The following is a 12,818-nucleotide window of genomic DNA, read 5'->3' as shown; positions in this document are numbered from 1 at the left end:
GCACACTTCTGTTCATAGCTGGGGACAGGCACACATAGCCAACACAGGATTTAACCCCACCTTTATGTCTGTCAGATGACGGACATGAAGGAAAAGGGCCTCACAAGTCAACCTGTACCTGTTGCGGACCAAAGTTGGCCCATGGACCGGAGGTTCTTCATTGCATGCCTTACAAGCCGAAAATTCAAGACAATTAAAAGGGATGCTGGAAATCTTTTAAACAGCATTACATAACTATTAGAAGCACACTTCAGTAACACTTTGCCAGAAAGTCTAGCTCAGTATTGTCTACACTGACTGGCAGCAGTTGGTTCTCCAGGGTTTCAGTCAGGGGTCTTTTCCCTCCCCAAAGCCTTGCTCCAGAAGGTGGGGCAGGGGGAAGGAAGAACAGCCCCTGTTAAGCAAAACTAAAAGCCATACAAGAAGAGGAAGAGGGGGGTAGATGCTTGCTGTAATTTGTTGATGTTGTGCTAATATATAGTTTGAGTCTGATATACATGTTTATGAACACTGTAGGGCCACGAATACACTGCTACCATTCAGGCTGAACCTTGCCTGAAACCCACTAAACTGTCCTGGTAGGGCAGGGGGAGCTTGTAAGTCCTAATGGCAAGAACCCTTTCCTTAAGTCCAGCTCTAGAAATAGTAATTAATTGAGCAGCTTCAGATTTACTTTCTTATTCTAGCACCTGAGAAAGATTCATGAGACGCGGCTTGATCAATACATATATTTCACAGCACTGCAAAATCACACCATTTAGACTGGAAGATCAGAATAAATTCATTTTTATGTCCTTCTTCCGACTTTTCCTCACAATAATTTATATTAGATTATATTCAGTTATATCTAGTCAACTGATGATTTGCAATTTTAAAACTTTATATGGTTTTTATTGTGTGTATATAATTGGTGTAAACTGCTTTGATTTTTTATAATGAAATTGTAGTATACAATAAAAATAATTTAAACAAATAAAATGGCCAATTCTCAGTTCACGATTCTATCACAATTCAGAGGGGCTTGTTTAGGAATGGTTGTGTTATAACACTGCAATCAGAATTAGTTTTCTTGAGCATTTGGTTGTCATTTTTAAATTATCATCATAATAAAACAGGTTGAGATTTTTGTTATTGTGTGTAAATATTAGGGGCTGTCGCCCCCGTTCACCATCCCTCCCTACCTGCCACCCTCACCAACTCCCCAACACCCTCCACTTACACCTTGCCCAACCCCTCACAGCTTCTTTAATCCCCCACCCCCTTCTACCCTCTCATCCCTCAACAACTCCTTCAACCCCAGCCCTTCAACACCTCCATCTCAGCTTACAACTTCCCGTTTGCCAACCCCATCCTCTCTGTTAGCTCAAAGCTCTCCTTTACCACTGTTCACCCAACCCCCTCAACAACCAGTGCTTTTCTACTAGAAAAATAAGAAGCCGGGAAATCCTCTCATCTTCCCCATCTTGGAAACGAAGAGCGATGTGTGGAATCCTTCCCAGAATCTTCCAAAGGCTTCCAAAACCCAGCACAATTGCAAGTGCAGTCCCAATTCTGCCTGCTAGCTTCAAGCTGAAGGGAGGGTGGGGGTGAGCAAATGGCTTTCAGGCACTGTGCCAGAAGCACAGAGACAAATCAAATCCCAGACTTCCTACCAACTGAGGAGCTAAGGAGGGAGCAGTGATCATCTCAAACATGGGAAGCTGTTCTATAAATATTGGTAGACTGACTAGCAATGGATCTCCAGGTTTTCAACACAATTTGTTTGCCCAGACCTTCCTTGAGATATGATGGGAATTGAAATTTTTGCACAGAAAGCATGTGTTTGGAGTTCCAGCTCTTCCCCATTGCGAGTGCCTCTGAAGTGCTGCTGTGGGGGCAATTCTCATCCAACCTCTCCAACTCTGAGAGAAAGCCTGAGGCTTGTCAAGCCTGGCAGAAGACTCACCATAATGCTGTTTGAGAAAGCTAGTCTCTCTTGTGGCAGTGCCCATTGCTGCACCCTGTGTCATCCACCCACTCCTAATTTGGGCAGTTGCTCTCAACTATGGAACTATCAGGCAGATTTGTCAATAAGCTTCCCATTTTCAGTAATCACTTTAACAGCAGCAAGTATTGTTTTGGAAGAACAGGACTATAAATGCCCAATAGATCCCAATGGATTTAAAATTAGTTGCTTTCCTTTAAATCAATTCCTTTCAATAAAATTGTTTTGGTATACTGCAACAACACATCAACTTTAGCTAAAACCAAAAGTTGTGTATTATATGCATCCTTGCTGACACTCCACCGATCGCAACGGAAGTTACACAGCCACTGCTACTGCCCAATCTCTCTTTTCCAAGTCCCTTCAAGCCTCACTAGAAAAACAAAGGTTGCACAGAATCAATGCCTGTAGATTTCAATCAAAGCAAATTCCACATGCTTTGCTTATCTGAATGGGTAACAGCCCGAAACATTAAAAAAAGCAAATCTGAAAAAGCTTCACAACCTCAAAAATTAAAATACGCATTAACTGTCATTTTCTGTGCATTACATGTAAGGACATAAAGCTTAATTGACTGGACTGACTTTTATGCTAGAGTGTATATCTCAAAGTCTAACTACAAAATGGACAGAGCATAAACAAATGCATTTCTGCCAATTTTTACACAAGGGAAATTTCTTAACCCCAGCTCCAAGTTAGTCTCTCTCCCTCTCTCTCTTGGCAAAACCATCTGCTCTTTCTATTAAGCTACAAGCCAAAAATAAAACTAGTTCAAAAATAATTTTGCTCATTTCAGTTTAACATCTAACATCCCAAATAGCACATTTTGAAAAAAGAGAAAACGATAGACACCAAATAATTCATGATTAAAAAAATAAGCTTGTATACGCCGTATATTATTCCGTTGATTATGTGTATCTGCCAGCCACGCTGACTAAGCTTTTGTTTCTCAAATAAAATTGTGGCAACCTTAACAGCAGGGAACTTAAAACAGCAAGAGAGAGAAAGGTTTGATGGTGTGCCAGCGTACAATGGAAGGGAATTCAATAACATGCTGCAGAGACAGTGAGCTTTTATCAGACACACTGAAAAGTGGTGGTAGCTACACGTCAATGCTGGACCAGAGTGTGTTACCGCAGAGTGCGACTGAGTGTTTTCCCCACAGGCAATACACTATTATTGACTCCCCCCATTAACATGTAGGGTGGATATACATTTATTGAAGGTTCTAATGGAAGGCTGAGGGACTCCTATCCTGAGGCCAGAGCAGAAAGACAGCCTATCACTTCATGTAATGGTAGCCCATGTGTGACAGACCTGACCTACATTTTCCCCTTTCTTTCTCACAACAGCCTGTCACTGTTTTAAGATGCTATTTTCCCCAAGATGTATATATATATATGTGTGTGTGTGTGCGTGTGCTGGAACTGCCTGGTTAATGCATTTAACTGGAATATAACTTGCTTCCTTAAACGCTTATACCAGGGATGCATTATGAGAAATATTCTGAAATATGCTCAATTCCTAAAGACTGGTAGAAAGAATACACTTTAATGACTGTGAAGTGTTTATAAATATGCGGCAGTATACCTTTGACACAGATTACTCAAAACCTGTATCTAAAATGCAGCAACAGAATGTAGCAAAGGGCATAACTTAAGTAATTAAGAACATTTAACGAAACTGCTTTAAATACTGTCAAATGAGAAATGGCTAAACTAAGTCATTATTATCACCCAAGTTCTACATTCATTAGAATTAGTATAACAGCTACCACCTAATGCTTTGTCAAAAGTAATTTAGTGTTTTTACTGCTTAATGGAGATGGAGTAATCAGTATAAATAATGTATCTAAATATGGAAGTGGGTAAGAGCAAATGAAGTGTTTCGGTCAAACAAAAAGCATTTTGAAAAAAGACCACTGAGCTACCACTCCAGCTTCTGCTCTCAAAAGCTGCTGCTGCTACTACTATAGCACTCCTTGGCAGGAACCTACCACGCCGCTGCAGGTCATACTCTTTTTTTGTCTCTTCATTCCCTAGAATTTTCCACGCTCGATCAATTTCGATGAACCTCTGCATGCGCGCCTCCACTTCTCCTGCTGGCACATCTGCGCTCTGTTTGTCTGGATGATACTGCCAATCAAAAGAAGGAAAGGGGAAGGGGAGGGGGGATGGAAGGAAGGGGGAAATCAATAGTAAATATGAGATCTATTTTAAGGGTATGGAGGATGTATAGGTCTGAACTATGGTGCCAAGGAAAACAAACAAAGGAAGCAGCATTGGCCACAAGAGATTGCTGCCAGGTTAATTAGACCACTGGAATAGCAGCAAATACACCAGTGGCACAAATGTCACAATGTGCACTGACAGCATTTTCTGGATAATTTGCTGATGGAATCATTGGTCTTATGGACAATTTACCTAGAGAGAATGACTAATGCAAACAGAAATAGGTACACACAAATAAAAATAAAAAATAGGAGTAAGGGGAAGACTATTTTGATTTAACATTAATTTTTTTAGCCTAATGTAAATAACATACAATTTTTCTGTGGTTACTTTTTTAAGATGTAGGTTTTGGCGTTGAAACAGTCAACAGAAGATACAAAATAGGATATAAATTTACCATAAATGTAATTCTATTTTTAATCTATCATTCACCATCTTTAATTTATTCCAACCCAGTGAATAAAAAGCCTTTCCAAATTTCTAAAGTCATGGGTCACTGGATACAACATTTTGTGCTGTTTTCAGTTTTGAAATAATGTTTGGGGACAGGGCTAAAAGGTAACATGTGTAAGGGCAAAATGATACAGTAATTTCTGCATTAGTTTTGCTGAACACAGGATTGTAAAATTAATTACATTTTAGTAAATATATTAAGAAATTATCTGAATTTCTAGTATTTGTATAGGTGTCACCAAAAGAAACCACCTCCCCAAACAACCTAAAATTCTAATGCCATTTGTCACAGTTCTCTCACTTATTCTTTTAAAAAACATATATCCTACCATTAACTTAACTCAAAACATCTCCACAAGGTAGCATAATGATTATTTAAGCTAAGGTATAAAATTCTGAGCAAGTACCATTCCAGATGAAAAAGTCATACATGGGTTTAGAATTTGTAATGTATAAAGGAGAAAAACATAGCTTGGCATGTCTTTTTTTGTGTGTGGATTGTGTGCACAGTCTTAGATTTAATGACCAACTACCGTATTTTGCGCCCCATAAGACGCTCCGGCCCATAAGACGCACCTAGTTTTTTGGGGGGGAAATAAAGGGAAAAAATTATTTTCCCCCCAGGCGCGGGGCTGGGGCAGCCCGAGCTTCCCCCGACCCCAGCCCCCAAACAGGCAGCTCTCTGCAAGCCGTGGGAGCCCAGCGGTGGTTCCCGCTGCTTGAGGAGAGATCCGCGAAGCCTGCACGTGCTGGGATCAGCGCTTGCAGGCTTCGGGATGCCTGCAACTCTCCCCAAGCAGTGGGAACGTTCCCGCTGCTTGGGGAGAGATCCGCGAAGCCTGCACGTGCTGGGATCAGCGCGGGCAGGCTTCGGGATGCCTGCAACTCTCCCCAAGCAGTGGGAACGTTCCCGCTGCTTGGGGAGAGATCCGCGAAGCCTGCGCGTGCTGGGATCAGCGCGCGCAGGCTTCGGGATGCCTGCAACTCTCCCCAAGCAGTGGGAACGTTCCCGCTGCTTGGGGAGAGATCCGCGAAGCCTGCGCGTGCTGGGATCAGCGCGCGCAGGCTTCGGGATGCCTGCAACTCTCCCCAAGCAGTGGGAACGTTCCCGCTGCTTGGGGAGAGATCCGCGAAGCCTGCACGTGCTGGGATCAGCGCTTGCAGGCTTCGGGATGCCGGCAACTCTCCCCAAGCAGCGGGAACGTTCCCGCTGCTTGGGGAGAGATCCGCGAAGCCTGCACGTGCTGGGATCAGCGCTTGCAGGCTTCGGGATGCCTGCAACTCTCCCCAAGCAGTGGGAACGTTCCCGCTGCTTGGGGAGAGATCCGCGAAGCCTGCACGTGCTGGGATCAGCGCTTGCAGGCTTCGGGATGCCGGCAACTCTCCCCAAGCAGCGGGAACGTTCCCGCTGCTTGGGGAGAGATCCGCGAAGCCTGCGCGTGCTGGGATCAGCGCGGGCAGGCTTCGGGATGCCTGCAACTCTCCCCAAGCAGTGGGAACATTCCCGCTGCTTGGGGAGAGATCCGCGAAGCCTGCGCGTGCTGGGATCAGCGCGCGCAGGCTTCGGGATGCCTGCAACTCTCCCCAAGCAGTGGGAACGTTCCCGCTGCTTGGGGAGAGATCCGCGAAGCCTGCGCGTGCTGGGATCAGCGCGCGCAGGCTTCGGGATGCCTGCAACTCTCCCCAAGCAGTGGGAACGTTCCCGCTGCTTGGGGAGAGATCCGCGAAGCCTGCGCGTGCTGGGATCAGCGCGCGCAGGCTTCGGGATGCCTGCAACTCTCCCCAAGCAGCGGGAACGTTCCCGCTGCTTGGGGAGAGATCCGCGAAGCCTGCACGTGCTGGGATCAGCGCTTGCAGGCTTCGGGATGCCGGCAACTCTCCCCAAGCAGCGGGAACGTTCCCGCTGCTTGGGGAGAGATCCGCGAAGCCTGCACGTGCTGGGATCAGCGCTTGCAGGCTTCGGGATGCCGGCAACTCTCCCCAAGCAGCGGGAACGTTCCCGCTGCTTGGGGAGAGATCCGCGAAGCCTGCACGTGCTGGGATCAGCGCTTGCAGGCTTCGGGATGCCTGCAACTCTCCCCAAGCAGTGGGAACGTTCCCGCTGCTTGGGGAGAGATCCGCGAAGCCTGCACGTGCTGGGATCAGCGCTTGCAGGCTTCGGGATGCCGGCAACTCTCCCCAAGCAGTGGGAACGTTCCCGCTGCTTGAGGAGAGGTCCGCGAAGCCTGGAGAGCGAGAGGGGTCGGTGCGCACCTACCGCTCTCGCTCTCCAGGCTTCAGCGAAAGCCTGCATTCGCCCCATAAGACGCACCCACATTTCCCCTTCATTTTTGGAGGGGAAAAAGTGCGTCTTATAGGGCGAAAAATACGGTAGTCTTCTTCACACCATTTGGCAACTACTTTTCAGTAGCTACTAGGAATATGGGCAGAGATTTCCAAGTTTGGCTTTCAACAGAAAGTTCCTTCTCTGTCCCCAATGCTTCCAACATCTTTCCCTAGACTTGGAGGACAACATCTGTTCACAGATGCAAACTGGCCATCTCTTTTTATATGTGATCCCACCTAAAGGAGGGATTGTGTGGCAAAGTCTCAATGTGAAATGTGGTCCCAAGTTATTGCAAAAGATGCAACTGGAATTATAGACATATCTGCAGTGGAGATTTGTCTCCATATTCATTCTACAGTATGTCATAATCTACAGCAAATGGGTTCTCTGGAAGGAGGAAAGCAACCTGCTTGGATGTGTGACTTGGTCTCCTTTAATGTAATGGCACGAACCATGAAAAAAAAAAATGTTAACTACTTCAAATTTCTATAATGATTTGTCTTTTTTCACTACCCTGATCCAGCTCAGGAGATCCTAGTCTTACATCTTAGCATACAAACAGGCTTTCGTGCACTTGCTGAATCAGAAAACATGGTTGCAAATTGAATATGCAATGAAATTCACATATGAATCGGTAACCTTCAACCACCTTTCGTTAATCATCTTTAAAAATATTACTAAGTATAACTGGGGTTAGATTGGTGTGTTGTTTTCTGAGGAGTGAAAAGCAAGTCATTAATATTTAAAAGAATTACTCAAAAATACCATGAAAATGAGTCTTGTCTGTCAAAAAAGAAAAAAAAGAGAGTGCAGGAACCTTCTTCAGTGAATACCTTTGAAATTAATAGACGCAAACTGCCTGAAATCAAAGCTATAAATACTGCATGTACCAAAACAGGCCACAAAACAATAATGTATGGGACAAAATAGTCTTATAATACTAGTTATTAAATTTGTCTCATTATTATGGGTGGAATCCAATGATGTCTGCCCAGTTGCAGAACTGGGCTTCTTCTTCCTATAACCCCGCTGTGCACACTCCAAATCTTTTCCAAAGGGTCCCTTAACTCTCTAGAGCGGGTTTTGGGTGTCACTCCATATGATTAATCTTAGCAAATTCTCTTGGGTTTCGGAAGAAAACAAAATGAGAGGATAACTTTCCTGTTCTGGATATCTTTTATTACGCAGCTATGTTTGCACTTCTAGATAAATAGCATTGCTATCGGAACATACAGCACCTAGGCATGCTGCTGCTGTGCAACAGCGTCCCATTTCCCCTCATGATATACACACATTTCTGAGACAACCCAATTTAGATTTCCCTTTTAACATGTTATTGCCTTACAGTGCAACTTTTGCATATCTAGTCAGCAGGAAGCCCCAATGAGGCTTACAAGGCAAGTACAGGGGAGGGAAACCTCTAGCCCATAGTCTCTCTCTCCCAACCCCTGCATAGGATTGAGCTTTTAAAAAAAGTTCCTTGAGGCCAACTGTAGTTTTTTAATTGCTGTGAAGGGCAATTTTGGGTTAGGGCAGCAACTAAGGAAGGAAGGGTTAACCCTCTCATCCTTGTGCAATTGCCCTTGAAAACTACCCCACACAGCCATTTCATGACTAAAAAACTTACACTGGTGCCAATGGTACCAAACGTTTCCAAAGTCCACTTGCTGCATTGGGGTGGGGTGGGGGAGTGATTTGGGAAGGGGTGGAGTCACAGCTGGGTAGGGGAGGACCAACTCAGGCAGAATAAGATTCCCTACCCTTGGAGTATACATGAGTTTGACCAAGCTGCGGAAGGCAGTGGATGACAGGAGTGCCTGGTGTGCTCTGGTCCATAGCATAGCTATCAACTTTTCCCTTTTCTTGTGAGGAATCCTATTAGGAATAAGGGAATTTCCCTTAAAAAAAGGGAAACGTTGACAGCTATAGTCCATAGGGTCATGAAGAGTCGGACACGACTAAACGACTAAACAACAACAACGCTTGGAGTATAGAATCCCAACCCTAGGATAGTTTGTGGAAAAGATATCAGAAGCCTGGGAACAGCAGCTTTTCCTGTGCCTTGCCCTTGCATTGTGCACTCCCCCATCCAACACACTTCCAAAAATAAAGCAAAAATGCTTTGAAACCCCCCATCCCCCGAACTAGAATGGAGCAAAGGGACACTAATCCAACACTAGCCAACCAGGCACCACAGTAAGTCAGCAGATATAATTTGTATATATTATATTAAAAAAGCCGGCTGTATTATTTTGAATTTATTTAAAATATTTCTAAATCACTGTTCATCCAAGGATTCCAGGATGGTGTACAATTAGCATTAATTCACACACAATAATAAATATCATAAGAAATAATGAACTGAAAGGTTTGATAAAAGCTAACTAGCAGGACAGAAAAAATGCCACATTTTAAAGTGTCTGGGCAAAAAATAATGTCTTAGTGCCAGTTGTACGTTTTGCAGGGAGGGCCTTCTAGAGCCAAGCCACTGCTACAGTGCAGGTTCTTTCCTTCGTGCATAAATAGCAACTTCCCCTAGGAACATCCTGTTTCAAAGTACAGTGGAACCACAAAGGCTCTGTTGAGACTAAGATCCTGAACTTGAAAAAGGTGCTGAGCACAGGAGTGAATTAAATGTTCTTCAGCAATGTTAAAGTAGGTGTATTTAGACTCAACATTCTAAATCTATTCCCAATTCCTGTCTGCTGCCGGGGCTGGGGTGGGGTACAGGATGAATTGCTTGCATAAGTAACATTGATTTTTCTGAAAATATGTTAGCACAATTGGGATCCAAATACTGGCTTCAAAAATCCCAAGTGTAAGAAAAGCCTAAGGAAAATGTATTCTAGGAAAGAAAGCATATGCCTTACTTCAACTGGCACCTTGCTGTTAAAAAGCTTGGGGTGTGGGCCTGAGAAATCCAGGATCAAATCCTTGTTAATCTGTCTACTTAAACACAATTATTACTTGGCCTAAGGGCATATGTTAGAGCATTCTTTTTTCTTTAACTTGGAGACACTAGGGTCCTTTAGATCTAATGGGTAATGCATGGGTAATTTGGATGACCTGAACAAGTCCCTTCCCCCACATGAACCCATCCACACAGTAAAATTACTTTTGGAGGCCCTTGTACAGGTGCCCACACTTTGGAGGTCAGACAGATGGCCACTGGCAAAATTGCTTGCTTTCCATGGCACCCCTCTTTAGAAGACTCTATCTAGGTTAGTTCACCTGTACCTAATTGCCTGCCTTTTTGGTACTGGACAAATACATATTTATTTTCCTAGTTTCTTAAAATTCCAGCTGATATTTTGTGTTTTATTTGGCTGCAATGATTCTTCTTGCCTTATTGCTTTCATTTGATATTTAAATGTTATTAGTCTAGTAGTGTGATCTGTGATATGTTTTTTTATGTCATAGCCACTCTTGAAGTAGTGATGCTGAAGGGTGAAATATGTTTAAAATATAAATAAATGAACAAATCATTTCTCCATGCTACACCATGAGGTGGGTGTACCTGATTTACCTGTTTTCCACAGTGCTACAAGCACCTCATACAGTCTGAAAATAACTTTTTCATGCAGATCTGTAGCATAGTGTAGATTCATAGCAAGTTTATTTTTATACTGCTTTTCTGACCGAAGAATCCCAAGGCAAGATTCAGTTAAACGACAAAATTAGAAGACCAGCATCTCAAGGATAGCAGGTGATGGACCATAATTATAATACTAACTCCTCTACAGTTCCTTCTTCCTCTGAGCTCCGATGTAAAAATATCAATGGGGAATGTTCTTTTGTTTTGTACTTGGAGGCTGTGTGCATGTGTGGGAAGGTCTAAACCAGCATTCAAGACTACAGCATACTACTGTGGTGTTCACAGCAGCTTGTGCATCAAAATGCTTGAGTCCCACAATTTATATTTATTGGAATTAAAATAATGAAAGCAAAGAGGGGGAAAGTAAGGCAGGCAGTTTTACACTACTTAGCATTATTAAGCCAGGGGATTCAATTACATACTGCTACTGCAGAAAGAACATCTTACCTGTACATTTACCATTACAGAGATGTGAACAGAAACAACAAACTTGAACCCTCAACTTTGCTAAGATTATGATATAATGTGGGAAAGCAACTCTTTCTGTCAACAAAGGATGTCTGCACAGTCACACCTTGGTTGACCAACACCTTGTGAGTCAAACGTTTTGACTCCCGAAAGCCGCAAACCTGGGAGTGTTCCGGTTTGCGAACATTCTTTGGAACCCAAACGTCCGATGCTGCTTCTGTGGCTTCCAATTGGCTGCAGGAGCTTCCTGCAGCCAATCGGAAGCCATGCCTTGGTTTCCAAACCTTTTGGAAGTCGAACAGACTTCTGGAACGGATTCCATTCAACTTCCGAGGTACGACTGTAGTTACTTAGAATTATAGTTGCCTCTTAAAATTAATTGTTCACAGTGGCTGAGGATTTAAAATGAGTATGAAGGGCTGATTACCTGCTCAGAAGTAAGACCGTGTATGTTTGGTGGGGCTTATTCCCAGATAAAATATGTTTACTGTTGCACCGACCCCAATTTCTGAGCGGTGCGAGATTCTAGGAGGTCCAGGCACACCCACAGGGTTCGGTTTCCTCAGAATGAGGGACAGCAGAGACTGTGGTGTCTTTAGGATATATGGTTTATTCACACATATATACAACATGAGCATACGATGGAGGGGCTCACAGCATTAACACCCCAAGAGGATCTTGGTTCTCCCATAGCTGCAGCCTTGGATTCAAAAGAGAATCAGGCATGGCACTGTCTCTTGCAGCTGCCCAGCCTGCAGTCTGCCACTTCTTGCTTCTAGCTCACACACACAACTCACATCCAATCTTTGCCTTTCTAACTACCAGCAAGTTGTGGGAAGCTGCCCACCCATATTCTGTCTGGCATAGAGTCACTTCCTTTGTTACCTTAATGGCCCACACTTAGAGGGTCCTTACGTCACCAGGAAGCTATCCTGGCTATTCCAGGAACTGAATCCATGCTGGATCCAGGAAGTAGAAAGGGGCTCAGGCATACAGACCCCCCCACCCCAGCAACTCAGCAATACTGAAACTATATAGTAATATTCCTACCATTTGACTGTGTAAAAGTTCTATAAACTTCAGATAATAAAGCATTAGATCCACAAAATGTTTTACTGTTACATTTCAAGTTTTTAATTCCCCCAGTGCTGTATCATGATGGCTTAGTCTGGGTGACGTTATTCCTAGTTTATTAGTTTTTAAGGGAAATGAAGTTTCAAATTAAGTGACAGTATAGTTTTTTAGCCATACTCACATTTTCAGTGGTAGTAAGTTTTGAACTTTCCTACTAGCCATGATCTAGCACATGCTCACAAGCTCAATCTTTGTGCAAGAAAATTTGGAAGGATTTGAGGAAGGCTGGGGGGGGGGGGGGAAGAGTTGCTGAAAAGGAGAAAGGACATGCACAATTAGTGCGCACACATCCCTTTGAATGACTAATGTCTCAACAAATGAAACATCTGTAAAAATGTTACTGGGGGGGGGGGGAAAGAGAGAGACATTGCTCATACTTTCTAAACCAAGAAAATCTTTAATAAAAATACATTAAAAAAATTACTACCACTGTCCTTTAGTGTAGCTGAAGCTATTTTGCAGCATAGTATTAAAAACTAAAGTGTGGGAAACATCAGTATCTGGTTACAAATGGAGGGAATTAATATGATTTAAGTATAAGGGGCCTACATTCACCCAAATACTTTGATTTTTGTAGCCAGTATTCATAGCTGCATTTCATATATCATGCACTCCACAATGTGGCTA

General features: G+C 43.6%; 1 protein-coding gene across 4 annotated transcripts in view; it reads right to left on the bottom strand.

Annotated features, from left to right (window-relative positions):
* DNAJC24 (DnaJ heat shock protein family (Hsp40) member C24) overlaps positions 1–12,818 on the bottom strand; it is a 42,769-nt gene that overhangs the window by 10,789 nt on the left and 19,162 nt on the right. For all 4 annotated transcript variants that reach the window (XM_081167012.1, XM_081167014.1, XM_081167011.1 and 1 more), the window contains one exon: positions 3,981–4,119. In XM_081167012.1, coding sequence (XP_081023138.1) covers positions 3,981–4,119 — 139 coding nt within the window. The remainder of the gene's footprint in view (positions 1–3,980; positions 4,120–12,818) is intronic.

This window comes from Podarcis bocagei (genome assembly GCF_964188305.1).
Source record: "Podarcis bocagei genome assembly, chromosome: 1".
In the NCBI taxonomy this organism is placed as follows: domain Eukaryota; kingdom Metazoa; phylum Chordata; class Lepidosauria; order Squamata; family Lacertidae; genus Podarcis; species Podarcis bocagei.
The sequence above is the reverse complement of the archived record's forward strand: the minus strand, read 5'-3'. Positions and strand labels throughout refer to the sequence as shown.